The following is a 27,620-nucleotide window of genomic DNA, read 5'->3' on the forward strand; positions in this document are numbered from 1 at the left end:
CTACTACTACTTCGCAAAGGAGGCAGATGTTGTGGCAGCCCCCTTTAGCACCTGGGGAAACTGAGGCAGGGCCCCCCCTTTCCCGATGTGGGGGGAATCCCGGCACGGTTGGTGCAGTGTAAACAGATTCCACAGGAAGAACAGGAGGACTTGATGCTCACGCCACACTGGGGCGGGCCAGGCAGCCCCATGCTTAGGGTGGTGGGTCCCCCTCACTCCACCCCTCCCCCCCCCCCCCGGGAACCGGCGGAGAGATGGCAGGACAAAGACACCGGCTCTCGCTCGGGCGGGGGCAGGAAATATCTACAAACTTTAATTCCACGCGGGGCGAGAGACGCGCACACACACAAAATGGGGGTGGGGGGTCCTCGCCCTGGCTCGACCCCGCTGGGCGGCATGAGAAAGCGCCCGAGTCCAGCGCGGGACACGCGTTGGCATGGGCTGGGGCCGCACCGCGTCCAGTTCGTTATTGCTAGATAGAAACCCCACGTCCGGCCCGGCGGCTAGCCGGCCACCAGGCTAATACTGCCCCGGCCGCGAGGTCCGTTTCCCTTTTCTTCGGAGGGGCGTGGGAGGGGGGAAAACAACCAATACGAAGATAAGGCAAATTTTGTAGGAAACGCCCCGCGGTGGATAATAAACGTCTGTCCAGTGGCTGGGCTCCACCGTGGGCCAGAGGAGACTTTGGTTCGGCCCGGCCCCCTGTAGAGTCCGATCACTCTGGGGGGGGGCTGGGTGTAAACCGGGGAGACAGCCCTTAGCTAGAAAGGTCCGAGAGCGACGAATCACCGAATACATTCTTGTGGCAAATTCAAACACGAACGGTGGCTCCTGGTCGCCCCCCACCTGAGCCCAGTCCAGGGGGGCAGCCCGGGATTGAGGTGAGCCGGCTGCTGCAGATCCCGGGGCGCCGGATTGTCCCCCGCTGCGCCAAGAATCCCAAGGGGGCGGGGGGGCTCCCAGCCAGATGCAGGAAGCCGTCAGCTCATTGGTTCCCCGGCAACCTCGCTGGCCCGAGACGCCGGACCCTCGCCCGCGGGTGGGGTTTCCGTGACACAGCAAACGGGTGGGGAGTAAATCCTTCGGCGGCCTATTGCACGCTGGCCGCGCGGAGGCCACTACAGGCCAATACTGACTGATGGGGGAGGGGGGGTGAAAAACCGGATCAGGTCACATCCAAATCCTGTGTCCTTTGATCCATTGACCGGGTGAAGGGAGGAAAGACCCCCCCCTCTCCCCGCTAACACAGTAACCATGGAACCTCACAGTATTTGTTGTAGGGCCTACCAAAACCAAAGAGGTCCCTGACCCCAAAAAACAACCCCAACCTTTGACATACATCTTAAAAACAAAACAAGTGTCTTTGCCATTTGGTCGATTGAAAAATTCATAAACCACGAACGTTTAAAAAACAAACGGAAACCCAACGGGTGGGGGGGGTTAACCCCCAAAGCTGCACTGGTTTGAAAAAAAAAAAATACAAACACTTGGGGGGGGGAAGGAAGAACACACGCAAGAAACTGTAGTTCGGCCATTCGGCGTGCCGCCTGCCACGCGGCATTCACAGCGCAGTTCCTGGCTTGCCACAACCGGGGAAAAGCTGCATGTCATCTCGCGCGAAGGCCGGGAGAACTTTCTCCCCTCCTGCCCACTGATTTCCAATGGGATAACTTGCCGGGGGGGGGGAGAATAAAATAAAAACGTCTCCTCCTCGGGAAGATTTCGACTCGGAAAGGTACCCTGTGTAGTGGCTACCGTCCCGTGAGACACAACGCCCCAGAGACGGTCTGTAAACAAAGAAACAACAGATCCATACGCGCAATTAAAAAAAAAATATTCAAGCCCAAATTTAAAAAAAACGAAAATGAACAAACGAACGACTTCTCCCTCCCCTCCAAAATCTGTACAGCTGTATCAGAGAGTGAAATCTCTCACCTCTGCGGGTGGGGGATCGGTCACAGACAAGTCAACTGGGTCTCGGTTTGTCAAAAATCTCTCAAGAGAGCATGACTGGAGCTTTATTGACGTGGATCCGGGGTGCCGGGAGGGGCCAGCGGATTTCGTCTTTCCAATTCTTGTCCAAAGATACATTCATAAATGGGTGCGGGGCGGGGTCAAGCCCCCCCACCTGCCGCACGCACAAAAATGCTCCTCCGTCCAAAAACAAAAACCAACTGCCCCCCCACACGGGCCATTGGGATGGGGGCGCACGTCTAACGAGGCGGGGGAAAGGCAAAATGAATGAGATGCCCAGAGAGCTTAAAATAAAAAAGGGGCCTCTCAACCCCCCCTTCCCCCCCAAAAAAACATGTGCAGAAGAAATCATCTTCCTTTCAGCTGGGCAGCGACACAATTCACAGGAGGCTGGCTTCACAGGGCGGAGCTTGTGGGGGAAAATCCAGCCAGGCAGGCGGAGCTTGTAGAAGAAATCCAGCCGGGGAGGCGGAGCTTGTTGCAGGGAGTTTGCAAGGCCTGGAAGCTTGCAGGAAGCCACCCGAGACGTCTGATCGGCCAGTAACAGGGGAGCTCCGAGATGTCTGATCGGCCAGTAACGGGGGAGCTCCGAGGCGTCTGATCGGCCAGTAACGGGGGAGCTCCGAGGCGTCTGATCGGCCAGTAACGGGGGAGCTCCGAGGCGTCTGATCGGCCAGTAACGGGGGGAGCTCGGCCGTGGGACAGGAACTGGCAGGAAGCCAGGAGAGCTTTGCAGGTTAGAAGCTCTCCCTAAGCCAGGTGAGTAGCCGGAGCTCGCAGGAACCGGCGGGAAGAGCGCCCGGCTCCGGCGACTGCAGTCAACCGCCGTGGTTAGCGTTACTCCTCCCAGGCCAGCTCCGTTGCGGCCGGGCACCACCAGGGAAGGGGAAGTCGGTTGTTTCGCGGTTGTGCAACTTTCAAAAACAACAACAAAAAAAACCAACACGCAACGTGTCTCTTCCAAAAAAGAGAAAAACAGACATGGCCTCTTGGCGAGAGCAAATCTCCAGAACGGAGCTCTGTATCTAGCGATATTTACATCCGGCTCCACCGCGTGAGGCAGAACCAGGCCAGCTCGCGGAAAGCGGGCTGGGCGATAAGTGCATTTCTTCAAGTTTTGCTATTTTTGTGTTTTTTTGTTTTTTTATGAAATCTTCTCTTTTCCCCTTCGCGAATTTTCACGTCTCTCCTCGTCCCCGTGTGAAAATAACAGTGTTTCCTAGAGCGATTTTTTTTGTTTTTTTTTTAAAGTTTCTTTATAAAAATTTCCTCCAGAATCACCAAAAAAAACCTTTTTTTTTTTCTTTTTTTTTTTTTAATCAGTTCTTTGTAAAAAGTCTTGATAAAGTGCATCAGCGGGTTGCATTTTAAGGTGCTTCGTGTGTTGGAGAAAGAAGTGCTCACACATACTCCTCTTCCGAAGGCGGGTCGCCGGCGCCCCCTGATCCGAGCGCGCGCGTCACCCTGCCCCCCCGCCAGCCCCGGTGCCCCCTGCTCGCTGGGGGGGCGGAGGAAAGGGGAGGGCCCAGCACGGCCGCCTCGTCCTTTCGCAGTGCACATTCAGGTAAGACTGAATCGGTTAAGAAGGCAGCAGAGTTCCTATTGCTACAAGACTTCAGTAGTCGTCAATGCTTTCCACCTCGCCGGCCGGACCATGCAGCGAATAGCCTGGGGGCAGAGCGGGGCACGAGGGGTTAATCGGCTACACGGACCCCCCCCCAGTCTAACCCACCAGCCCCCACGCCCCTCCCAGAACTGGGGAGAGAACCCAGGAGTCCTGGCTCCCAGCCCCCCCTGCTCTAACCCGTCAGCCCCCACTCCCCTCCCAGAGTCAGGAGAGAACCCAGGAGTCCTGGCTCCCAGCCCCGGCTGCTCTAACCCACCAGCCCCCACTCCCCTCCCAGAGCCGGGGAGAGAACCCAGGCGTCCGGGTTCCCAGCCCCCCCCACCAGCCCCCACTCCCCTCCCAGAGCTGGGGAGAGAACCCAGGAGTCCTGGCTCCCAGCCCCTGTTCCCTTCCCGGCACCGGGGAGAGAACCCAGGCGTCCGTGCCCCACCCTACCCAGGATGCTGGGGTCAGCGTGCAGCATGATCGGTCTCCTCTTGATCTTCACTGGCTGGCTGCCCTCGAAGGGCGGCTGTTTGGTGCCGTGGTTGGCCGGGAACGGGGAGGGCAGGTTGCCGGAGCTGAGCCACGAGGCTTCCTGGTGGGAAGGGGGGAGGGATTAGTGTGGAGCCCTGCCCCTTGGCAAGCCCCGCCCCCCAGGCGGTGAGAGGAGAGCGCCCCCTACCTGCTGCTGCTGGCGCTGCTGGCTGGCTTTCTGCTTGGCGCGCCGCTCCAGGAACTGCTTGGCAAACTCTTTGGCTTCCACCGTGTCGCCCAGGTAGGAGCGGATGAAGTCGTGAACGTCGTAGGGGGACTCCATCTCCTTCAGGAACGCCACCACCGTGGGGACTGCAGGGGAGTGAGGGGGGTCAAGGAGGGCCAGCCCCCTTCGCCCCCCGACCCCCCAAGCACCCACCCACCAACAAGGCCTGACAGCTGCGGAAAACAGGCCCGAAGCGAGGAAACAAGAGCCGGGGACTGAGCCCAGGACTCCAGTGGCTCCCAGCCCCTCCCCCCAGGGGCGCACGGAAGCCAGGCGTCCGGGCGCAGGCATACCATCGAGGGTGCTGGAGCTGTTCAGGACGTGCAGCATCTGCTCACACCACTGCGTGAAGCCGTCCTGGGGTTTGTGGATCCCCTGCAGCAGTTTGAGCAGCTTCTCCTCCTCGTCCGTCTTCTTCCGGCTCTGCCGGCTCGGCCCCCCGTAGCTGTCCCTGTGCCGGGGCGGGGAGAGTCAGAGAGAGCCACGGGCCCTGCCGGTGCCCCTCACTCCCGCCCCGCAGCCCCCCCAGCCCTGCCGGTGCCCCTCGCTCCTGCCCCGCAGCCTCTGCCAGCCCCGCCGGTGCCCCTCGCTCCCGCCCCGCAGCCCCTGCCAGCCCAGCCCGTGCCCCTCGCTCCCGCCCCGCAGCCCCCCCCAGCCCTGCCGGTGCCCCTCGCTCCCGCCCCGCAGCCCTTCCCAGCCCCGCCGGTGCCCCTCGCTCCCGCCCCGCAGCCCCTCCCAGCCCCACCGGTGCCCCTCACTCCCGCCCCGCAGCCCTTCCCAGCCCCGCCGGTGCCCCTCACTCCCAGCCCCTCACTCCCGCCCCAGCCCTGCCGGTGCCCCTCACTCCCGCCCCGCAGCCCCCCCAGGCCTGCCGGTGCCCCTCACTCCCAACCCGCAGCCACCCCAGCCCAGCTGGTGCCCCTCACTCCCGACCCGCAGCCCCTGCCCCCCCCCCACCCCGTGGGCTCACCCGAGGGAGGGGCTGCTGCGGCTGCTCTTCAGGCCCAGGCTCCTCAGGTTCTTGACGCCCTCGTCCCACTTCTCATGGCTGCTCCAGAGCGGGCTGGAGTCGGCGCCCCACTGCGAGGGGCTGCTCAAGCCGAGGCCCCCGTGCTGGGAAGGGAAAGAGCTGAGGTGCGGCCACCTCTGGGGCGGGGCGGCTCGTTCCACAGGGGATGGCTCAGGGACACTACTCCTGGGTGGGGCGAGCACTGTGACTGGGGCGGGGAAGGTACTTCCCCAGATGATGGGGGGGAGCAGGGGACCGGCCTGGCTGTGGGCAGGACATAGGAGGTCATAGTGATGGGGGAAGGTTGGGGGCCGGGCCGGGGAGATCCTGGGGGCGGGGCCTGGCTGGGGGCCGGGCCGGGGAGATCCTGGGGGCGGGGCCTGGCTGGAGGCCGGGCCCGGGGAGATCCTGGGGGCGGGGCCTGGCTGGGGGCCGGGCCGGGGAGATCCTGGGGGCGGGGCCTGGCTGGAGGCCAGGCCCGGGGAGATCCTGGGGGCGGGGCCTGGCTGGAGGCCGGGCCCGGGGAGATCCTGGGGGTGGGGCCACTCACCGCTCTCTGCTGCGCCCGCTGCTGCTTGTGCAGCTGCCGCTCGCTCTCCTGCAGCTCCAGCAGGGCCTTCATGCCCCCGGGGGGCTTGGCCAGCCCCCCCCAGGGCGCTGCGCTCTGCGCCTGGGTCTGCTGCAGCAGCTTCAGCACCAGCTCCTGCTGCCGGCACTGCGGGGGCAGGGGCGTTACTGGGGGCAGCCGGCCCAGCCCCGGGGACGTCACCCACACGACCCTCGGCTTCCCCCAGGACCACCAAGTGGGGATCTGTGGGCGCCGGAGGAGGGGGCAATGGCCCCCCTCAGACAGCCAGGGTCTCCACCTTCCATGGGAGCCCCACAATCCCTCTGGAGAGCAGACCAGGGCCCCTAAAACACAGGGGTAAACTGACGCCCAGAGGTGCACTAAAGGAGAAAGAACCCAGGAGTCCAGGCTCCCAGCCCCCCCTGCTCTAACCACCAACCCCCCTCCCGTCCCAGAGCTGGGGAGAGAACCCAGGAGTCCTGACTCCCAGCCCCCCTGCTCTAACCACCAACCCCCCTCCCGTCCCAGAGCTGGGGAGAGAACCCAGGAGTCCTGGCTCCCAGCCCCCCCTGCTCTAACCACCAACCCCCCTCCCGTCCCAGAGCTGGGGAGAGAACCCAGGAGTCCTGACTCCCAGCCCCCCTGCTCTAACCACCAACCCCCCTCCCGTCCCAGAGCTGGGGAGAGAACCCAGGAGTCCTGACTCCCAGCCCCCCTCCTGTCCCAGAGCCGGGGAGAGAACCCAGGAGTCCAGGCTCCCAGCCCCCCCTCCTCCCCTCCCAGAGCCGGGGAGAGAACCCAGGAGTCCTGACTCCCAGCCCCCCTCCCGTCCCAGAGCTGGGGAAAGAACCCAGGGCAGGGCAGGGGTGGGGGTCTCTAGATCTCCGGCCAGGGTCCCACGGGAGAAGGGGTCTGTGGAGGTCAGGGGGGCGTTGACCTGTTTCCGCCGATACAGCTCCTCCTCCTCGCGCCGCTTCTGCTCCTCCTGGCGCCGCTTCTCTTCGCGCCGCTTGCGTTCCTCCTCCTCCCTCTTAGCCCTGAGTTCCGCGTCGCGGCGCTCCTGGAGCTGCGGCACCGGGGGAAGGTGGCAGGGTGGGTGAGGGGAGGGCCCCAGGCTGCCAGAGAGCCCCCCCCCCGCCACCCACTCGGCAGCGCCACGATCCCACATAGCCCCTCTGCCGAACGACGGCCACGCCCCCTGCTGTAACCCACCAGGCCCCACTCCCCTCCCAGTGCCGGGGAGAGAACCCAGGAGTCCTGGCTCCCAGCCCCCCTGCTCTAACCCACCAGGCCCCACTCCCCTCCCAGAGACAGGGACAGAGCCCAGGAGTCCTGGCTCCCAGCCCCCCCCGCTCTAACCACCAGCCCCCCTCCCCTCCCAGAGCCGGGGAGAGAACCCAGGAGTCCTGGCTCCCAGCCCCCCCGCTCTAACCACCAGCCCCCACTCCCCTCCCAGAGCCGGGGAGAGAACCCAGGCGTCCTGGCTCTGACCCGCGGGGACCCGGCACTTACTTTCTGTTGCAGTTGCAGTTGTTCTAAGATTGGACCCTGAGTTGAAGAATTAATTGGTATATCCCATAGACTGGCCTCACCGCCTGCGGGAGAGACTGGAGTGTCAGGCCCGGCGCGGCACCCCCCTCGGAACACCCCCGGAGCTGCACCGCCCCCCCCCGCGCCACGCTGCCCCCCCTTACCTGCAGGCTGTGAAGCTGAGGTATGCGCGTCCCACAGGGACCCTGTGTCTGGCACGGACATGGATCGGTTCATCGCCGGGATCAGGTTCTGCTCCCCGGTTCTGCAAGGCAAGGGGGTCCCCTGCTCAGCGCTGCGCTCGCCCCCCACAGCGCCCCTGGGAGGACAGAGCTGCAGCCACCCCCAGGATGAGGCAGCTACCGGAGCCGGGGAGAGAACCCAGGCGTCCTGGCCAGTCAGACTGTGTGCATGCCCCCTGCTCCACCCCAGATGGCAGCAGGAGAGCGGGATGAATCAGAGTGTGGGGAACTGGGGGGCTGTGGGGGTCCGGGGGGCTGGCCAGGGGGGTCACTCACCTGGGTTTCAGAGCCTGCAGCTGCTGCAGGAAAGCCGTGAGCTGCTGCTGGGTGAGGTCGCCGGCTGCCAGCTTCTGCTGCAGTGCGCACTGGGCGAACTGCGGCCTGCGGGGAGAGCGCCGGGTAGTCACTGCGGGCCCCCGCCGGGGACCCCCACTGCCGGATCCACGCCCAGCCCAAGGGGGGGGGGGGAGATGATGGGGGTCGGACCCATGCCCCACGCCCAGCCCAAGAGGGGGAAGTGATGGGGGTCGGACCCACGCCCAGCCCAAGGAAGGAGAAGGGGATGGGGGTCGGACCCACGCCCCACGCCCAGCCCAAAGGGGGAAGTGACGGGGGTCGGACCCACGCCCCACGCCCAGCCCAAGGGGGGGAAGCGACGGTCCAGACACAGGGGTCGGACCAGCCCAAGGGGGGAAGGTGATGGGGGTCAGACCTGCGCCCCACGCCAGCCCCCTCGCGGCGCTCGCACTGTACCTGTCCGGCAGGTACCGGTTGATGAGCTGCAGGAACTGCTGATGCTGGAGCTGCTGGTAGAGGGCGGCCGCCGCCAGCTCCTGCTGCTTCTTCAGCCGCTCCTGGTCCAGGTTCCCCTAGGGGGCAAGCGCAGAGACAGGCTGTGGGGCTCCCCACGGGGAGGGGCGCCAATTTCACAAACGGGGGTGTGGGGGGGGCTATGACTCCGGCCACCGGACGCTACCGAAGGATTGTGGGGGCACCCCGAAAGGTATATGGGGGGGACAAAGGAGAGACCCCGGGGCTGGCCCGAGCGGGATCTCCCAGGATCTGGCCCGTTCTGGACACACCGGGCAGTCGCCGGAGGCGGCTCTGGGATTCGGGGCAGGCGAGTGCCGAGCGCGGCAGGCTGGGCTTTTGGGGAGCTGGGGGGTCCCCCAGGCTGGGCGAGGGGGCGCACCCCATCCCGGGGGGCTCGGCTCACCAGCAGCGGGGGCGGCGACGGGCCAGGCGCGAAAGGCACTCTTCCCCACATCTTGATCACCTCGCCCAGCGGCTGGAAGCCCTCGTCACAGCCGCGCTTCACCAGGAGCGACATGGTGAAATAGCCGGCCTGGAACCACTCCGCCATCTCCTGCGTGGTGAAGGGCCCTGCGGGGGGGAGAGGCACAAACAAGGGTGTTCACGCAGGGACCCCCTCGCCCCGCGCTGAGATGCGGCCTCCTCTGGGGCGAGGTGGCCGGTTACCCAGGGACTCCCTGCCCTGACCCCCACACCCCAATCGGCCCCACACCTTGGATCTCCCCCTGAGGATCCTTGTAGAACCACTTCATGGCGGCCTCGTGGGAGAGGGGCAGGGCAGCGGCCGTGTTGCGCGGCTCCTGGATGGCCTGGGTGAAGCGCTCCTCATCCATGGAGCTCTCCTGGAGCGAGGCCACCATCTTCTCTGCTTCCTGGGGGGGGGGGAAGCGGGGGAAGAAACCAAGGTGAGACCGGGCCCTGGCCCCCCAAATCTGGGGGGGATTGATGTCTGTGCTGCTCCCACCTTGAGCACAGGCCAGGAGTGGGGAGGAGAGAACCCAGAAGTCCTGGCTCCCAGCTCCCCCTGCCCTAACCCACTAGCCCCCACTCCCCTCCCAGAGCCGGGGAGAGAACCCAGGAGTCCTGGCTACCAGCCCCCCCTGCTCTAACCACCAGCCCCCACTCCCCTCCCAGAGCCGGGGAGAGAACCCAGGAGTCCTGGCTACCAACGCCCCCTGCTCGAACCCACCAGCCTCCACTCCCCTCCCAGAGCCAGGGAGAGAACCCAGGCATACGGGCTCCCCCGCTCACCTGCTGAAGATGTTTCATCCCATCGTCGTCCTCGGCGTCTCCAATGGAGAACTCAGTAGCAGCATTGGTGGTGGAGGAAGGGGAGGAGAGGGTGGAGACCGCGCCCGTGCTGAGCTGCGACGGGAGGCCCAGGACGCCTGGGTCCCCTGGGGAAGGAGGGAAGGGGTCACTACATGAATTTGTTACCCCTTTCCCCCCACCCCCGGAGCTCAGATCCTCCCTCCCCCATAATACCACCCCCGCCTTGGTAGCCTTCGTGACCGCTCTGGGAGCTGTCATTTCAGGCTCTTGGCAGACACAGGTAGTTGGGCAGACATTAGTAGGTTTCAGAGTGAACACCCTTCATGAAGGCACCCAGGAAGCGATTGTTTCAGGCTCTCAGCAGACTCAGGCAGCGCTCAGCTCCAGAGAAGCATTGCAGAGGGAACAATGCATTTTGGGATGGAGGAGACAACCAGCAGCCCATCCCCATCCCCCCGCCCGCTTGGTACCTTCCGCAGCAGGCTTCGGCTCCTTGTCGCAGGTGCTGAGGGGCACGGTGGGGTCCGAGCCCCCCAGGGGGGCACTCTCACATTCACTAGTGGCAGTGGCAACAGTAGCAGCAAAGGGGGGGCCCGACAGCCAGGGGGCGCCGGGCGGGGAACATCGCTTCTCCTCCGGGGTCATCGAGGGATCCTTCCAGGCCTCTGGAGAGAGAGAGAGAGAGAGAGAGAGAGAGAGAGAGAACGGGTTACCATCTGGGGGGTTGCCCCAATCCCCCCACCCCTCCCACACCCTGGTGCAGTGGGGTCCTCCAAAGCCTCCCGCCCGCCTTACCTTTCTCGGGGGCCTCCTTCGAGCTGGGCTCAGCATCCTCCTTCCCTTCCGACCTCTCATCGTCTTCCTGCAACGGATGGAAGTCGAACACATGCTCCTCAGGGATTGGCTCCTTGGGGCTCTTCTGTCAGAGAGGAGGAGGGGCTTGGGGGGTCAGAGGTCAAGCCAGGATCCCCAAGTACATGGGGGGGAAGCATCCCACTGTTCTGCCCACTCCCCCGCCCAGCTGACAGCAGGAGCTACCCCAGGGACAGGACTGGGAGCCAGGACTCCTGGGTTCTCTCCTCGGCTCTGAGAGGGGAGTGGGGGCTGGTGGGTTAGAGCAGGGGGGGCTGGGAGCCAGGACTCCTGGGTTCTCTCCCCAGCTCTGGGAGGGGAGTGGGGGCTGGTGGGTTAGAGCAGAGGGGGCTAGGAGCCAGGACTCCTGGGTTCTCTCCCCGGCTCTGGGAGGGGAGTGGGGGCTGGTGGGTTAGAGCAGAGGGGGCTAGGAGCCAGGACTCCTGGGTTCTCTCCCCAGCTCTAGGAGGGGAGTGGGGGGCTGGTGGGTCAGAGCAGGGGGGGCTGGGAGCCAGGACTCCTGGGCTCTCTCCTTGGCTCTGGGAGGGAGTGTGGGCTGGTGATTAGAGCAGGGGGGGCTGGGAGCCAGGACTCCTGGGTTCTCTCCCTGGCTCTGGGAGGGGAGTGGGACTGGTGGGTTAGAGCAGGGGGGGCCGGGAGCCAGGACTCCTGGGTTCTCTCCCCGGCTCTGGGAGGATGGGGGGGGCCGGGAGCCGGGTACCTTGAGGGGCATGAAGGCACCAGAGGAGTCGAAGGTGCCCATCTCCTCGTCCTCGTCGTCCATGCACCACTCGGGCAGCCCGTCCTTGTCGTCCTCGAAGCTGTCGCTGCCCCGGTGCCGCCGCCCGCCCCGCTCCTCCTCCCGCTCCCGGAAGTCGAAGTCGAACTTGCGGCGCCGGCCCTCAGGGTGCTCTCGCCAGCCAGCTGAGCGGGGCGCACCATCTGGAGGGGTGGGGGGGCGCACACGCTGAGCGGGGGGGCACCTCATTGCCAGGCTGCCTCGAGGGGTGCTCCCGGCCCCACCCACAGACTCACAACGGGGGCAGGACCTGCCCATGATCCGCCCCCAGCCTGCCCTCCTATGGTCCCGCCTACCACCCCACCATGGGGAGGGTCCCCCGAAAGGCCCCGCCCCCAGTCTGTCCTATTGCCAGACCTACCACCCCATTATGGGGAGGTCCCCCACAGGCCCTGCCCACAGCCCTCAGATTCCCCCCCCCCCCCATTCTGCCCACGGGGGACCTCACCTGGGCTGGCCGACCGCCAGCGCTCACTCTCGCGCCGGGCCCCACTCAGCCGCCAGCTGCCCCCCACGGCCGCCCCGGCGGGGGTGGGGCCGGTGCCCCCGCCCCCCTCCTCCTCCTCCTCCTGCTCCTCCCGCAGCGTCCGCCAGTTGTTGCTGTCCGAGCGGGCGTAGTCCTTGCGGGGGAGTGGAGCCCCCTCCTCGAAGGGAGCCCGGGCTGCGGGGGAGAGGCAATCAGTGGGGGGCCGGGTCACATGTCCGCTCCCCCCCCATCCAACCAGCAGGGGGTCAGCTCCACCTACAGGGCAGCTGTTAAGAGAAGGGGGAGCCCCTCCGCCCCCCAGCAGAGCACCTGGAAGAAGGGTAGCTCCCTGGGGGGCAGAGCCCCCTCTTCCTCCAGGTGTCGGTGTTCTTGGGCATGACTGTGGGGACCCCCTCCTCCTCCAGTCCTAGGGTCCCCCAGGGTGTCCCCCTTACAGCCCCCCGCAAAATCTCTCCCCACAGGCAACCAGGAGCCACCTACTTCCATCCCGCCGGGTCGGCTTTTCGAACCGCCGCTCGCCCCTGCCGGAGAGAGAAGGGGAGAGGTCAGAGCCTGGCCCCCCAGTCCCCACGGGTCCCCCCCAGCCCACGCCCCCCACACTCACCGGTCGTCCCAGCTCTGGCTGCGGTGGATCTCCCGGGCCCCACGCCCGAACGCCCCCTCTGGCTCCTCCGGACTTCTTTGGTAAAACCCACTCTCACCTCGGCCCCGGCCTGGGGGAAATGAGCGCTGAGACCCTGGCCTGAAAATGGGGGGCGTCCCTGCCCCCCACCCACGATCCCCCTGCCAGTGGGGTGGGCGGGGAGAGAGCCAGGAAGAGCCCCCCGCCCGCAGTCCCCATTCACCCACCTGTGCCCCATCCCCACCAGTTCCCATTCACAGCCCCCCCTTATTGGTTCCTATTATCCCCACGACCCCATACCCCACCAGATCTTGGGCCCCGGACCCCCAAATCTCCCCCTAGATACCTCGGCTCCGGGTACTGCCCCTCCCCCGGGAGACTCCAGCGGGAGCGGCTCCACCTCCTTTTCCCATCAGCCTCAGCACCGCCACGCTGTTCACAGACATGGAGAAATTCCTCTGGAACAGAGCCGGGGGGCGGGTTAGCACACAGACATCACTAGATCCTGCCCCAGATTGGGGCTGGTACCCCCATGCCCCGCCCCCGAGCCAGCCAGTCACCGCCCTGGGGCCAGGTGGGAGCCAGCGCCCCCTAGAGGGGCCAGGCCCCTGCCCCATTCCCCACCCCCCTGAGCCAGCCAGTCCCCGCCCTGGGGCCAGGTGGGAGCCAGCGCCCCCTAGAGGGGCCAGGCCCCTGCCCCATTCCCCACCCCCCTGAGCCAGCCAGTCCCCGCCCTGGGGCCGGGTGGGAGCCGACGCCCCCTAGAGGGGACAGGCCCCTGCCCCATTCCCCGCCCCCCTGAGCCAGCCAGTCCCTGCCCTGGGGCCGGGGGGGGAGCCAGCGCCCCCTAGAGGGGACAGGCCCATGCCCCATTCCCCGCCCCCCTGAGCCAGCCAGTCCCCGCCCTGGGGCCGGGGGGGGAGCCGGCACCCCCTAGAAGGGACAGGCCCATGCCCCATTCCCCGCCCCCCTGAGCCAGCCAGTCCCTGCCCTGGGGCCGGGGGGGAGCCGGCGCCCCCTAGAGGGGCCAGGCCCCTGCCCCATTCCCCGCCCCCCTGAGCCAGCCAGTCCCCGCCCTGGGGCCGGGGGGGAGCCGGCGCCCCTAGAGGGAAAAGACCCCATGCCCCATCCCCAGGACTGCCCCTGGGGATCTCAGTCATAAGGGGGTGCTTTGTCTCTGTTGGAGGGATGGGTTTGTGCAGCCCCTGACACAAGCAGTGGGTGCCCCCCCCCCGCCCCACTACCTGCTCCTCCTCCGTTAATGGGACCAGGGCCAGCGGCTGCAGTGGCTCTTCCTGGAGAATGGCAGCGAATTCCTTATCCTGGAGCTCCTCCGGGACCTGGGCGGGTGCGGAGAGAGCAGCTGGGGGGTGCGGCTGGGAGCGAACTTCCCCTGCCCCGCCCCTCCCCCCCCCACGGCAGGGTCACCCCCTCACCCTCCCAAGACACAGGGCTTTCACTTGGGGCTCACACGCCCCTGCGAACCTCGAAGGTGGACCCCAGGGTCACACCAGGCGCCCTCATGCCAACCCATTCCCCGCCCCCTGGTCACCTGACATCCCATGGGCCCTGGTGTATTTTACTCCGGAGGGAATTTTGCACCCCTGCGCAAGCACAGAATTTATGTCCCCCGCAGATTTCTTTGATTCCCCGCAGAAAAATGACTTTGACGGGGAAGCAAAGGGATGCCACAAGAGTGGTCATGTGACACCCCCCCCCCCCCCAGCAGTACGTTTCGGGTGCCCAGGGCAGGTGGCAGAGAGGCAAATCACTGTGGGGCAGGGGGCGGGACTGGGGACCCGGTTGGTGGCTCCTATCCTGTGCCATCTCAGCTTCTAGTCCTGGCTGGGCTGGTGAGGACAGGACTTCCTCTTTCCCTGCACGGCATCCGGGGCCGGGTCAGACCCACCTCAGATTTCTCCCCCGGCTGCAGGAAGCTCTGCAAACTCCCCACCCCACACTTCCTGCACCCATCGCTCCTCAACTGCAGGGGGAGGGAGCCTGTACAGGGAGCTGCTCCCCCGTCTGCCCAACCCCCGTGCATCCAGACTCCCTCATAGCCAGATCCTCATGGTGAGCCTCATCACCCCCCTACACTTAGAACCCCCGCCAGGATGAGCCCCACTCCCTCTGCATCTGAACCCCCCACTAAGCCCCCAACACCCACTCAGCCCCAACCACCTTCACCTGAACCCCCACTGCAGAGCCCCATTACCACTGCACCCAGAACCCCTAACAAGCCCCTGTGCATCCAGAACCCCCACTGAGCCGCCCGCACCCAGACTGCCCCACACAGAACCCCCATGCACCCCCCCCCTACTTGGATCCTGCCTTGCTGAGCCTGCCTGCCCACAGCTGACACAGAGGGGCAGGGCCCCGGGGTGTTTCTGGGGCCGGGCTGGTCCTTGCGCTGTGGCTGGATCGGGTGCAGCCTCACCGCCAAGTCCGTGTCCCAGGGGGCGTGGGAGCTGCAGGGGGAACTCCCACCTCTGTGCAGCCAGTGGCCTGTGCTCCCCACTGTCAAGTTGGAGCCTCCACATTTATTTGCCAAATAAAATTTGCAGACTTTTTAAATATTGTGCGCAGGATTTTGATTTCTGGGGGCGCAGAATTTTTAATTTTTTGGGCGCAGAATGCCCTCAGGAGCAATACTCTGCAGCACCCCACTGGGCAGCCTTGCTCCGCCCCATTGCCCGGCGTGCGGGAAGCCTCGGGGCACGGACACACACGCACCTTGTTCTCTTTGACATAAAGTGCTAGCATCTCTTCTCTGCCGTAGCGATAGTCCGCGAGCTTGTACTTTGGCATGGCAGGAGAGGGTGGGGGGGAGGCCACGCTGCCCCCACTGGACAGCGCGCGGAGCCTGGGGGTGGGCGGGACAGACAGAGTCAGCGACGGGGCCAGGCTCTGCAGACACACGGCCACATACGCAGAGCGAGGCCGCAAGGAGCCTTCAAGGGGGGCTTCAGGATTAAGTTAGAATGAGCTAGAGTAGGGAGTGCTGGGAGCCCGGACTCCTGGGTTCTCTCCCCAGCTCTGGGAGGGGAGTGGGGCCTGGTGGGTTAGAGCAAGGGGGGCTGGGAGCCAGGACTCCTGGGTTCTCTCCCCGGTGCTGGGAGGGGGTGGGGGCTGGTGGGTCAGAGTAGGGGGAGCTGGGAGCCAGGACTCCTGGGTTCTCTCCCCAGCTCTGGGAGGGGAGTGGGGGCTGGTGGATTAGAATGGGGGGGGGGGCTGGGAGCCAGGACTCCTGGGTTCTCTCCCCGGCTCTGGGAGGGGGGTGGGGGCTGGTGGGTCAGAGCAGGGGGGGCTGGGAGCCAGGACTCCAGGGTTCTCTCCCAGTTTGGGGAGAGGGGTCTAGTAGCTTAATTATCACCTTCTTTGCCCCAAAGTTAAGGGCCAACCGGTGTTTGTGGATCTCTCTAGGGATCCCCGGCTCCCTGCGCCCCCCCCAGGTTCCCCATTCTCTGGGCCCTACCCCCCACTTCCCCGTGCTCACCATTCCGGTCCAAAATTGAGCGTCTCGGCGGCCATCGCCCTCTGCGTGTGCGTTAGGTTTAGCTTCTGTTGTCCTATGACCTGGATGGCGAGGAAGGAAACCGGGTGATGAAAGGTGGGGCGCCCCCATCCCGTCGCTCTGGGCTCCCTGACCCCTGCCCCGACCTCTCACAGCCCCCCACCCCCCTTCCTTACCTGCTGGCTACAGCCCCACGCCCCTCACTGTAGGAGGCTCGGCCCACGGCGCTGAACCTGCAGCCAGGAGACAGAACCCGAGGGGCGCAGGGTTAGGATCAAGGACTATCCCCCCGCCCCCACTGTCTCCCCCTCCCCAGGCCTTACCAGTGCAGATCAACTGTGGGTGGGGGCTCAGAAGGGGTGGGGGCTCAGAAGGGGTGAGCCCTCCCCCCCCCCGCAGGAGGGGGAGTGCTGGAGGGGAAAAGGTAGGGGGGGCTGTCAGCCACTCCCCATTGGCCCCCCAAAACACTGCTTCATTTCAGACATCTACATTACATAAGGGATAAATAATTCTAGCCCATCCCCCCACTCCCCAACATTACCCCCCAAATCCTCCATATGCCTTCCCCGGGAACCAGCTCCACAGTCTAGGCGAATGGAGGGGGCGGGGGAGTTGGGAGCCAGGACTCCTGGGTTCTCTCCCCAGCGCTGGGAGGGGAGTGGGGGCTGGTGGGTCAGAGCAGGGGCGGCTGGGAGCCAGGACTCCTGGGATCTCTCCCCAGCCATCAAAGTGTTTCTCACCCAGACGGCAGCGGCTTGTGGGTCCGAGCGCGCTGGGGGCGGGGGGATTTCCGAGGGTGGGGAGATCTGCGGGCGCCCGTCTGGCCGGGTCGCTAGCTGAGCACGGGTGCTGATGAGGCTGCTGGGCCTTTCTCCCCCCACGCCGGAGTCGGAAGCCGGATTCACATTGGGAAGAGCTGCTGGGGGGAAGAGAGGGGGAGCATTAGTCCACACGGTGACGGATTGGGAGAGAACTGGCTTCAGACCCCTGTACCCTGCAGAGCGTAGCCCCCAGCACGTGGGATGGAGGCGATTCTCCAGTCAGCAGTATAGGGTATAGGACACACAGGGGAGCAATTCCCATCCCAGCCACTGGAGGGCACAGGAACATAGAGCTTCCATAGTGCTGTCCTTTATGCAGGAAGTAAGGCAACGGGACTTTCCCCATCATCACCAATGGCTGGAGAGAGAACCCAGGAGTCCTGGCTCCCAGCCCCCCCTGCTCTAACCCACCAGCCCCCAAACCAGAACTGGGCCTGGAAGCCAGGACTCCTGAGTCCCTGCCACATGCTGATGCGGGTGCTGAGAGTTCCACAGGCTCTTTGGGACCAGAATGCCACGTCCGCCTCCCCCGGTGCCGTCAGAGACCCAGCTGGGCCCAGCCAGTCCAGCCTGGGGGGGGGGAGGGGAGGGGAGGTTGCATAACACTCATGTCAAGATTGTGAGAAACCACAAAGGGCAAAGCAGCCAATCCTCTGGTAGAGCCACCGCCGAGAGCTAACGGACAAATGCCAAACTGTGGGGCGCTTAGGCAGAGCCGGGGAGAGAACCCAGGAGTCCCGGCTCCCAGCCCCGCCCTGCTCTAACCACTACACTTTGCCCCACAACTCACAAACATCAGGTTCCTACCCCCTAGGCCAAGGCCTTTCGGAGGCAAAGCCCCCGGAGCGAGAACCCGACAGGAAACTGCCGCATCATTTCGAACCAGGGCGCCCCTCCCAACCACAGGCCTGGGGAGGCGATTTACCAGCCGGGGGGGTTGTAACCCAGCCAGGCATTTGTGATACTTCGGCAAGGGGCCCCACCCCGGCCGAGAGCAAGGGATCTGCATTATTCCAGGCACCACGCAGACCAAAACAGAGAGAAGAAGCCTGCCTTTGCCTCCTTTGACTTGGGGCAGGGTCTGTATCTCGCCGTGTGTCTGGGCAGCACCTGGCACGACGGGCCCTGATCTCAGCTGGGGCAGGGTCTGTCTCTCGCCGTGTGTCTGGGCAGCCCCTGGCACGACGGGCCCTGATCTCAGCTGGGGCAGGGTCTGTCTCTCGCCGTGTGTCTGGGCAGCCCCTGGCACGACGGGCCCTGATCTCAGCTGGGGCAGGGTCTGTCTCTTGCCATGTGTCTGGGCAGCACCTGGCACGACGGGCCCTGATCTCAGCTGGGGCAGGGTCTGTCTCTCGCCGTGTGTCTGGACTGCGCCCGGCACAACGGGGCCCTTAACGAGACGCGATATATCGATCCCGGATAAATCGATTGCTACCCGCCGATACAGCAGGTAGTGAAGACGTACCCTCGGACTTGTCAACCCAAAGCCAGCGGTGTTCTGACTCTTTCCAGGAAGCTATTCTCCCCGGCACGCTGAAGTTACCCATGCTCAGCTCCCTCTCATCCAGCCCCAAAAGCCCCCTCTGACTTTTACTCATGTTTAACAAACAGATTGTAATCTCTTGGGGGCAGGGACCTGGCACAATCGGGGCCACAGTCCGTGACATTAGCTGTGATACAGACACCAGAAACTTATCACAGTTAGAGGTCGGACCGGCTCCTTCTACAAAACGTGAAGACAGATACCCCCATCATCCCTCCCCGGCTCCAACCACCAGCCCCCACTCCCCTCCCAGAGCCGGGGAAGAGAACCCAGGGGTCCTGGCTCCCAGCCCCCCCTGCTCTAACCCACCAGCCCCCACTCCCCTCCCAGAGCCGGGGAGAGATCCCAGGAGTCCTGGCTCCCAGCTCCCCCTGCTCTGACCCACCAGCCCCCACTCCCCTCCCAGAGCCGGGGAAGAGAACCCAGGAGTCCTGGCTCCCAGCCCCCCCTGCTCTAACCCACCAGCCTCCACTCCCCTCCCTGAGCCGGGGAGAGATCCCAGGAGTCCTGGCTCCCAGCTCCCCCTGCTCTGACCCACCAGCCCCCACTCCTCTCCCAGAGCTGGGGAGAGAACCCAGGAATCCTGCCTCCCCACCCCACCCTAACCCAGTATGGCCCCCTCTCCATCTCGGTACAAGCTACAAAATAGACAGCCGAAGTTGTGAAAAGCGAGCGACGATTTTGGACCCCCCGACTTGTCTGATTTTCAAGGGATCAGTGCTCAGTGCCTTCAATCCAACTCGCACCCCCCCTTCCGATGTCTCAAGTCTGAAACACACACACCCTTCCAGAAAAATTTCAGCCCCCAACAATCACCACATGGCGACTCTGACATGTAACAGCTGTGTTAAACTCACAGAGAGGTAAGAAACTCACTTCTTCACTTGCATCTGAAGAAGTGAGGTTCTTACCCACGAAAGCTTATGCTCACAGTATTTCTGTTAGTCTCAAAGGTGCCACAGGACCCTGTGTTGCTTTTCACAGAGAGGTGAAGCCCAAGCATTATGCCCATCGCTGGCTGTTTTTAAATCAAGATGGGATGGTTTTGCTACACCTCAGACAGACAACGGACTCCGGGCCTTGGAGACGCTAATAATCTAGGCTGAGCTCCCAGAGAAGTAGGGAGACAGATTTTTCTCCCCCCGCATACAGCTGTGGTGAGACCAATCCTGCAATAATGTGTCCCGTCCTGGGGTCCACGTTTTGAAAAGGATGCGAAAGAACTGGGGACTTAATAGAGTCTATAAGGCCATGAATGATATACTCCCCACCACACACCAGTCAAGAGTCACGGGTCCTAGCCACGCAGATCGCAATATGGGGTGTACCTCCTCCAGCGCCTCGAATGCCCCAGTAACAGCTACGTGGGTGAAACCAGACAATCACTACGCTCTCCAGAGAGCTCAGGGCAAAACACGAGAAAGGACAGCACCAGCCAGCTGTCACTCCGCGTCTGACCGCTCGGTCCCCTTCGGAAGACATGCCCGGGCGCTTGAGTGGAGTTACGAATTTGACGCTAAAAACCATCGCATCAGACACTGGTTTTAAGTCTCAATTTCCTCGCATCCCCGGCCGCCAGCTAACCCTTAATCCCATTTTAAGTGGTCTCTCGCAACGTGGGTTAACCACTTTTGCTCAACAATCTACCCCAAAACTCGGATGGAGCTCAGACGCTCCGGGTTCCTTCCCGGCCCAAAGTTGGTCCGATAAAAGATAGTCCAATCAAAGACGCTGTCTCACTCATTTTGACTCAATCGACGAACGCCCCCAAACTAGAGAATTTCAGCCAGCCGCAAACCCAGAACTTTGGGCGGAATTAGAGCGGGTTTGGAAAGAAACCCAAGTTTTGGTTTCAAAGATCATAGACTCGTAGGACTGGAAGGGACCTCGAGAAGTCTCCAGTCCAGTCCCCTGCACTCAAGGCAGGACTAGGTATTATCTAGACCATCCCCCACAGGTGTTTGTCCAGCCTGCTCTTAAAAATGCCCAATGATGGAGATTCCACAACCTCCCTGGGCAATTTATTCCAGTGCTTAACCACCCTGACAGTTAGGAAGTTTTTCCTAATATCCAACCTAAACCATCCTTGCTGCAATTTAAACCTATTGCTTCTTGTCCTGTCCTCAGAGGTTAAGGAGAACAATTTTTCTCCCTCCTCCTCGTAACAACTTTTTATGTACTTGAAAACAGTGATCATGTCCCCTCCCAGTCTTCTCTTCTCCAGACTAAACAAACCCACGTTTTTCAATCTTCCCCCATCGCTCAAGTTTTCTAGACCAGGGGTCGGCAACCTATGGCACGCGTGCCAAAGACGGCACACGAGCCGATTTTTAATGGCACGCTGGAGCCTGCCGGGACTCCAGCATGCCATTAAAAATCTTGCCCAGCCCGGCCTGCTCTCCACTGCCCTCCGCTCCCCCGCGGGGTGGGCAAATGACCCCACTCTCCCAGCACGGCAAGCCGTGGGGTCCGCGCTCTGGCCCCTCCCGCGCCTTCTCTTCTCCTCTGGAGCTCTGCCGCCGCGCACGCGCAGCGCTCTGGGGGTAGGGGCTGCGTGCTCCCACGGGGCAGCGTTCGGCTCCGCGGGGAGGGAAAGACGCTCCCCGCTCACCCGGAGACCTGCCGCCGCGTGCACAGAGCTCTGGGGGCCGAGGCTGCGCGCTCCCGCGGGGCAGCTTATCAGGTTCTGCGTGGAGCTTCATGGTAAGGGGTCCAGGGCCGGGGGGGTTGGATAAGGGGTGGGCGTGGGGGCAGTCAGGGGACGGGGTGGGTTGGATGGGGGGGGGTCTCTGGAGGGGGCAGTCAGGGAGCAGGGTGGGTTGGATGGGGCATGGGAGTCCCAGGGTCTGTCAGGGGGCGGGGGGTGGATAGGGGTCAGGGCAGTCAGGGGACAGGGAGCAAGGAGGGTCCTGAGGGGGGGCAGTTACGGTGGGGGGGTCTCTGGAGGGGGTGGTCAGGGGACAAGGAGCTGTGGGATTGGGAGTTCTTAGGGGGGCAGTCACCCAGCCCTCTCCCCTGAGTCCTGCCCCCCCACACACACCCTGCCCTCTGCCCTGAGCCCCGCACACACCCCAGACCCCTGCCCTGAGCCCTGTACCTCCCCCATACACACCCAGCCCTCTGCTTGACTCCTTCATCCCACCCCCACAACCCTAGCCCTGACTCTGGCACCCCCACACATCCCCAGCCCCCCTCTGCCCTGACACCTGCACTGCCCCACATCCCCAGCCCCCCCACACCCCATGCACCCGCCACATCCCCACCCTCACCCGGAGCACCAAACGGGAGCTCCTGCACCCCCCCCCCCACATTCCCGTCTGCACCCCTCGCATCAAATGGGAGCTGCCCAGGTAAGTGCCCCACACCCAAACCTCCTGCCCCAACCCTGAGCCCCCTCCCTCATTCTAGCTCCTGGCCCGACCCTTCACCCCCAGCCCTGTGCTCAGTGCACTGCCACCCTCAGCTCAGTGCAGAGAGAGGAAGAGAATGGCCAGAACCAGGGAGAAGGTAGGTACCCACTGTATGTGGGGAGGGCTGGGACCCCAGACCGGCAGTGGGCTGAGTGGATCCGGCAGCCAGGATCCTGGCTGGCAGGAGCCGGTGGATGGAACCCCTGAACGGCAGTGCGCTGAGCCGCTCAGTCCACTGCCGGTCTGGGGTCCTGGCCGCCGGCCCCACACAGCCCGCTGCTGGTCTGGGGTTCTGGCTGCCGGACCCTTGCCAGCCGGGGTCCCGGCCGCAGGTCTCGCTCAGCCCGCTGCCGGCCTAGGTGAACAGAACCCCAGACCAGCAGTGGGCTGAGCGGGCCGGCGGTGTAAGATCAACATTTTAGTTTCATTTTAAATGAAGCTTCTTAAACATTTTGAAAACCTTGTTTATTTTACAATACAACAATAGTTTAGTTATATAATATATAGACTTATAGAGAGAGACCTTCTAAAAAACATTAAAATGTATCACCGGCACGCGAAACCTTAAATTAGAGTGAATAAATGAAGACTCGGCACACCGCTTCTGAAAGGTTGCCAACCCCTGTTCTAGACTATTCATCATTTTTGTTGCTCTTCTCTGCTCCAAGTAACGAAGGATCCCACCCCCCAGGTCTTTGGAATCATCTAGTCCAGAGATACAGGAGAAACTCGGAGTTACGACACACCTCGTTTGGAACAGATTTGACAAAGTAGGATATTGTTTCTGCACTTGTTTCATTTAAATTAAGATGGTTAAAAGCACCACTTTTCTTCTGCACAGTAAAGTTTCAAAGCCGCAGGAAGGCAATGTTCCGTTGTAAACTTTTAAGAACAACCGGAACGTTTTGTTCAGAGTTATGAACAACCTCCGTTCCCTGAGGCGATCGTAATCCTCATATTCTCCTGTCCTCAGAGAGCCAAATTAGCAATCAACATTACCCAAATGAGCCACAGCGGTACGAATATACCATTTCATTTACTACAGTGCTATAGATTCATATTTAAACAGTATGATGGGGAAATCATGTTCATATATTCCCACAACAAAACAGCTGACCAAGTATTATTATTTTATCAACTACCATGGGTCAACAATGTAGTAAAAAAGCATCCTGATTGGATAATAATTATATCACATCACATCACATGCTGCAAAGAGGAGACGCGTTATAAAGCCACTTGCAGCTCACGAGCGGCAGCCGGAGTATCACTGATTTAGTCTGACCATCTGGGTGACGCTGCCCGGAGAGTTAATTTCTGCTTGAGCAGAGCTCTAGTAAAAATGTCCAAAGTAGCAATACAAACCAGGTAGTGATCCCAAGTCTAGCAAGACCTAAAGGCTGCCTAAACTCGAAGCTAACGGCAGCTCTGTAAAGTTAAAGCACAAATCTATTCACCGGACCATAAAAACAGCCCTGACTCCTTGTTCTATGTACGCAGGCTTGGATTTTTATCAGTAAATGCTGGTAAACATCAATTTCACCAGACACACGCAAACCCCAGGAAAAAAATATTTCCACTGATAACAGAAATGTACAGCCTGGCAAAAGAAGAAAAACGCTGCTTGAAAACTTACTAGAATTTGTCTGTTTTGACACGGGACGTCGACAATGTGTTCTAATGGTTAGAAACCTTTAACTTTTTGACTCAACATCTACTGTCATTAAATAACAATTTAATAATTTCCCCTCAACTGTGAATTAAAAAAAAAAATCAATAAAAATATTTTAAAATGCCCGAATATAAAAATCAATAGTGAATAGATTCCAGGAAAGCAGATACACATTCAAATATACCCAATAGTTAATAAACAGGTTTGGATTTTTTTAAATAATTTTGATGGATGATTTATTTTTAAGCATTATTTTGATTGCACAGTTGCGGTTTTAATCAATTTAAATGTTCACATTGGCAGGAAATTCAGAGGGGCCAGTCAGTCATCATTTAATTACCACAAAGGGATATTCAAAAAGTTAAAGCTTTAGAACCGTTAAAACACATCGTCAACGTCACGGTCAAAACCAACGTCAATTTCACAGGAGACACCCAATCCGCGGAAAAAAATATTTCCATGGATAATTGAAATTCATGGACAAAGTAAGAAAAATGCTGCTTGAGAACTTCTTAGTTTGATTTAAGGATAAGTTCTCAAGCAGCGTTATCCTTACTTTGCCTGTCTGGAAATGTCAACTATCCAGGGAAATATTTTTTCCATGGATTGCGTGTGTCCCGTGAAATAGACAATGACAGATATTTATAATAGAAATCGAACCTTCCAAGCCTCTTAATAATAGTGCACGACCCTCTTGGCACGTTTAAAAAAATAAACAGCCTTAACGCCAACCTATATCCCTGGCCCAATTCAAATACTCAGTTCACACAAGCATACATAAGAACGGCCAGAGTGGGTCAGACCAAAGGTCCGTCTAGCCAGTATCCAATGCCAGGTGCCCCACAGGAAATGAACAGAACAGGGAATCATCAAGTGACTCATTGATGGACCTATCCTCCATGAACTTCTCTAGTTCTTTTTTGAACCCTGTTATAATCTTGGCCTTCGCAACGTCCTCTGGCGAGGAGTTCCACAGGTTGACTGGTCGTTGCGTGAAGAAATACTGCTTTGGTTTGTTTTCAACCTGCTGCCTATTCATTTCATTGGGTGACCCCTAGTTCTTGTGTTATGAGGAGTAAATAACACTTCCTTATCTACTTTCTCCACACCAGTCATGATTATATAGACCTCCATCATATCCACATCTGTGCTCCAAACCCAGCCTTCACTTTATCCCATCTCTGCTTCCCCCCACACCTGCCCCATCCAGCTCCCTCCCCCCGCAACTAAACCCACCTCACTGTGGCACTACCGTGACAGTTTCAGCCATCACTTTGTTGACTCTGCCTACGTCTGTCGGGACCATCTACTACTCGGTGTTTGTACAGCACCACATGCAGAGTACCCGGGGCCAAGAGCGGGATCCTCCGAATAAAGACTAATTACGATGACCTATTCAAATTTACACCTCCATGAACTGAGGGTAAATTTCTTGACAACTTTAACTCAGAGCCCCCGACCCTTTTCACCCGCACCATCCCGCATAAATTTCCACCACCAGAATGAACGCATGGCCGCAGTTATAACACACGCGCCTCATGCCAACTCCACAGAGCATGAACTTTCAGGCACCCGAAAGCCGGGAGGGGTCATTACATCGTCTCATCCGACTGGCCGCCCAGCACGGAGCAGAAAACGTTCGCCCCAGGAATCCTGCACCAAACCCACCATTTCCACTTGAGATGCTGAGCGTATCTTTTAAAAAGACACACACACATCCCCCGATCCTGATTCAGACTCCAGGAGGTGGGTCACTGAGGCAGTTGTTACAGTGAGTTAAATTTCCCGCCCCAGGACAAACCCACAACTTGTTTTGAGTCTGAATGTCTCGCCCCACATTAGAGCCCGGGATCAAGGAACCTCTTAAGCGTCTCTTGGATAACCCCGAACCCAGCCCCAATTCGGATTTGAAAATTGCATTTCCGGCCTCTCTGAGGGCAGCGAGATGACGACACTGAAATGCGGCGCCCGGAGCTGGGAGACTGAGCGCCAAGATGTAATCCCGACATTCTCCTGGTGGCCATGTCTGGATCCCCCCGGCGGTACAGAGAGGGAACAGACCTAGCAGACCATAGTTACTCTCTTAGGCTGGCAGCTTTCAGGTGCCCCACTGGGGTCTGGTGGTTACACCCCCCCTTTGACCATGCGTTACTAGGAGACAGGCAGACGCTACGGCAGCAAAGCAGAGGCGGCATGAGCACAAGACCTCACACCGTCCAGGACTTCATCTGCTTTTTAAACCAACAGGACCTCAGGACACTTCTGGCACAGGTTTGTACAGCGCCCGGTACAGAGGAAGTCAGGACCCCTGGGTTCTCTCTCCAGCTCCGCTGTCACCATCAACTGTGTGATCGCTTTCCCATCACCGTGCCTTGGTTCCTCCCCCCCACCACCACACACACACACACACATCCTTCATCTAGGCCAAGCTCTATGGGGCAAGGAACAGCGCTTTGCGCTCATGCAGCACCTGACACAACACCCTGCGTGTGTGTCCCCAGACGGTTACCTAGCACCGCTGTGGCCCGGAGGCTGCCTGCCCCAGACGCTGGAGTGGTGGGCGTAGTCGGATGGCAAGGGCACGAGGGACCACTGCAAAAAATCTAGGGAGAGCCCCTGCACACCCAGGCCAGAGAACTGCCCCAGCAGGCAGCCCTACAGCGAGCCTTTTAGGAAAACCGCCCTATCCCGGCCGGGGAATCCACCTCGATCCTGGGTCTGCTGTCCCAACGCTTCATTACCTGTCCTGTCAAAAACTGACACCTTATTTCCAACGTGTGTTTCCCCCCAACGAACCACCGCCGACCTGCCCGTCTGCACCCACAGTCAGACACTTCTTTGCCATCTTTCATTCCCTCCCGCAGCACCCCACCAGTGGGGGGGGTCTGTGCAGCGCCCGGCACAACGGGGGTGGGGGGGCCCGATTTCTGATGCTTGGGTTATTTCAACTCCATTTGCGCCGCCATATTTTTTCAGTGCGCCCCGCAACTATCAGGAGGGGGGGGGGGGGGGCTGGACATTCATCCAGGAGACAACACAGATCAAGGCAAAAAGGCCGAGGCTGCACAAGACGGGGAAAGAGCTCAAGACAACCCAGCCCACAAACCTCCCATACACCTCCCCCCACACACACACCCCCCACACATCCCCCCCACACACACACCCCCCACATCCCCCCCACACACACACACTGGGGTGTACCCCCCCCCAGGGGGCAGCAAGAGAAAGCCCCCGACACAGCCTGGGAAAGGGGCCTGGACAGCAAGAAATAAGAGGGCTTCAGAGGCGCCCGCAACAAGCCCCTCTCCCAAGCTGGCCCCCACCCCCAGTTCTGGGGCAAGTGGGGTAACCAGAGAGGTCCGACAAAGCCAGGCGGGGGACCCAAGCGGGGACGGGGGGAGGGGGATCCGGGGGACCAAGGCACATCGAGAGGGACGCGGGGAAGGGGGGGTCTCCGCAGCTCACCAGGGGGTGCAGAAAAGCGGGTTCCTGGGCAGAGCAAACCCCCCCACTTCCAAGGGGCATTTCCCCGGGGGGGGGGGGGGCTGCATGTGCCGAACAGCCCCACCCCGGGATTCACACCCAGCTCCCCAGCTGCAGCCCCCCCCCGCAGGGTCTTGGGGGGGCCCAGGGAGCATTCAGTGTGTGGTGGGGGTTACCCCCAAAAAGCCCCCCCCACCTCTTCCAGGGGCCTCCCCACCTCGGGGAGTCTGCCTCAGGGGACCCCCCAGAACCCCCCTGTGGGCAGAGCCCCCCATACCCGGGGGGGGGAGAAGCTGGGACCCCCCTGGGGGCAAAGGGGGGGCAGGGAGAGGGAGGGGCTGTGGGGCCTACGGGGCGCCCCTCCCCCCGCGACGTCTCCATGGCAACGGGGCGCCGGGCCCGGCGCGCGGGGGTGGGGGAAGGGCGAGGGGGGGCCCGCGGGGGGGAGGGGCCCGGCTCGCGGGGGGGGGGGGTGTCTCACCGCGGCGCCCGGCTCGGGGGGGCGGGGCCTGGCGGGGGGCGGGGCCGGGGGGCCCTGGCCGCGGGGGGGGGGGGGCTCCGGGTCTCTCGCCGCTTCCGCCGCCGCCGCCGCCTCCTCTCGCCGCTTGTTTGTGTTTGTACCAAGATGGCGGCGCTGCGC

At 61.7% G+C, this 27,620-nt stretch overlaps 1 protein-coding gene across 1 annotated transcript; it reads right to left on the minus strand.

Annotated features, from left to right (window-relative positions):
* Positions 1-1,826: 1,826 nt before the first annotated feature.
* LOC101946942 (GRB10-interacting GYF protein 1) lies at positions 1,827-27,620 on the minus strand. The gene is made up of 27 exons (XM_065570464.1): positions 27,462-27,620; positions 16,792-16,967; positions 16,228-16,284; positions 16,034-16,113; positions 15,271-15,400; positions 13,782-13,877; positions 12,884-12,995; positions 12,520-12,628; positions 12,396-12,436; positions 11,877-12,089; positions 11,351-11,571; positions 10,573-10,696; positions 10,248-10,442; positions 9,757-9,902; positions 9,218-9,377; positions 8,909-9,075; positions 8,446-8,561; positions 7,969-8,073; positions 7,615-7,715; positions 7,433-7,515; positions 6,858-6,986; positions 5,903-6,067; positions 5,314-5,456; positions 4,637-4,794; positions 4,266-4,429; positions 4,037-4,178; positions 1,827-3,642 (listed from the first exon to the last, which is right to left on the minus strand). The coding sequence occupies exons 4-27, from the start codon at positions 16,066-16,068 to the stop codon at positions 3,590-3,592; spliced, it is 3,108 nt and encodes a 1,035-aa protein (XP_065426536.1). The 5' UTR covers positions 16,069-16,113; positions 16,228-16,284; positions 16,792-16,967; positions 27,462-27,620; the 3' UTR covers positions 1,827-3,589.

Source organism: Chrysemys picta, chromosome 16 (genome assembly GCF_011386835.1).
Source record: "Chrysemys picta bellii isolate R12L10 chromosome 16, ASM1138683v2, whole genome shotgun sequence".
NCBI classification, from domain to species: domain Eukaryota; kingdom Metazoa; phylum Chordata; order Testudines; family Emydidae; genus Chrysemys; species Chrysemys picta.

What these genes read in the sequence shown, in the direction of transcription:
- LOC101946942 (XM_065570464.1), bottom strand. Translation starts at nt 16,068, where the DNA reads ATGGCCGCCGAGACGCTCAATTTTGGACCGGAATG. An exon ending in GAAGGAGGCCCCCGAGAAAG is followed by an intron (nt 10,443 to 10,572) that starts GTAAGGCGGGCG and finishes CTCTCTCTCCAG; the next exon opens with AGGCCTGGAAGGATCCCTCG. An exon ending in TCCTCAGGGGGAGATCCAAG is followed by an intron (nt 9,076 to 9,217) that starts GTGTGGGGCCGA and finishes TCCCCCCCGCAG; the next exon opens with GGCCCTTCACCACGCAGGAG.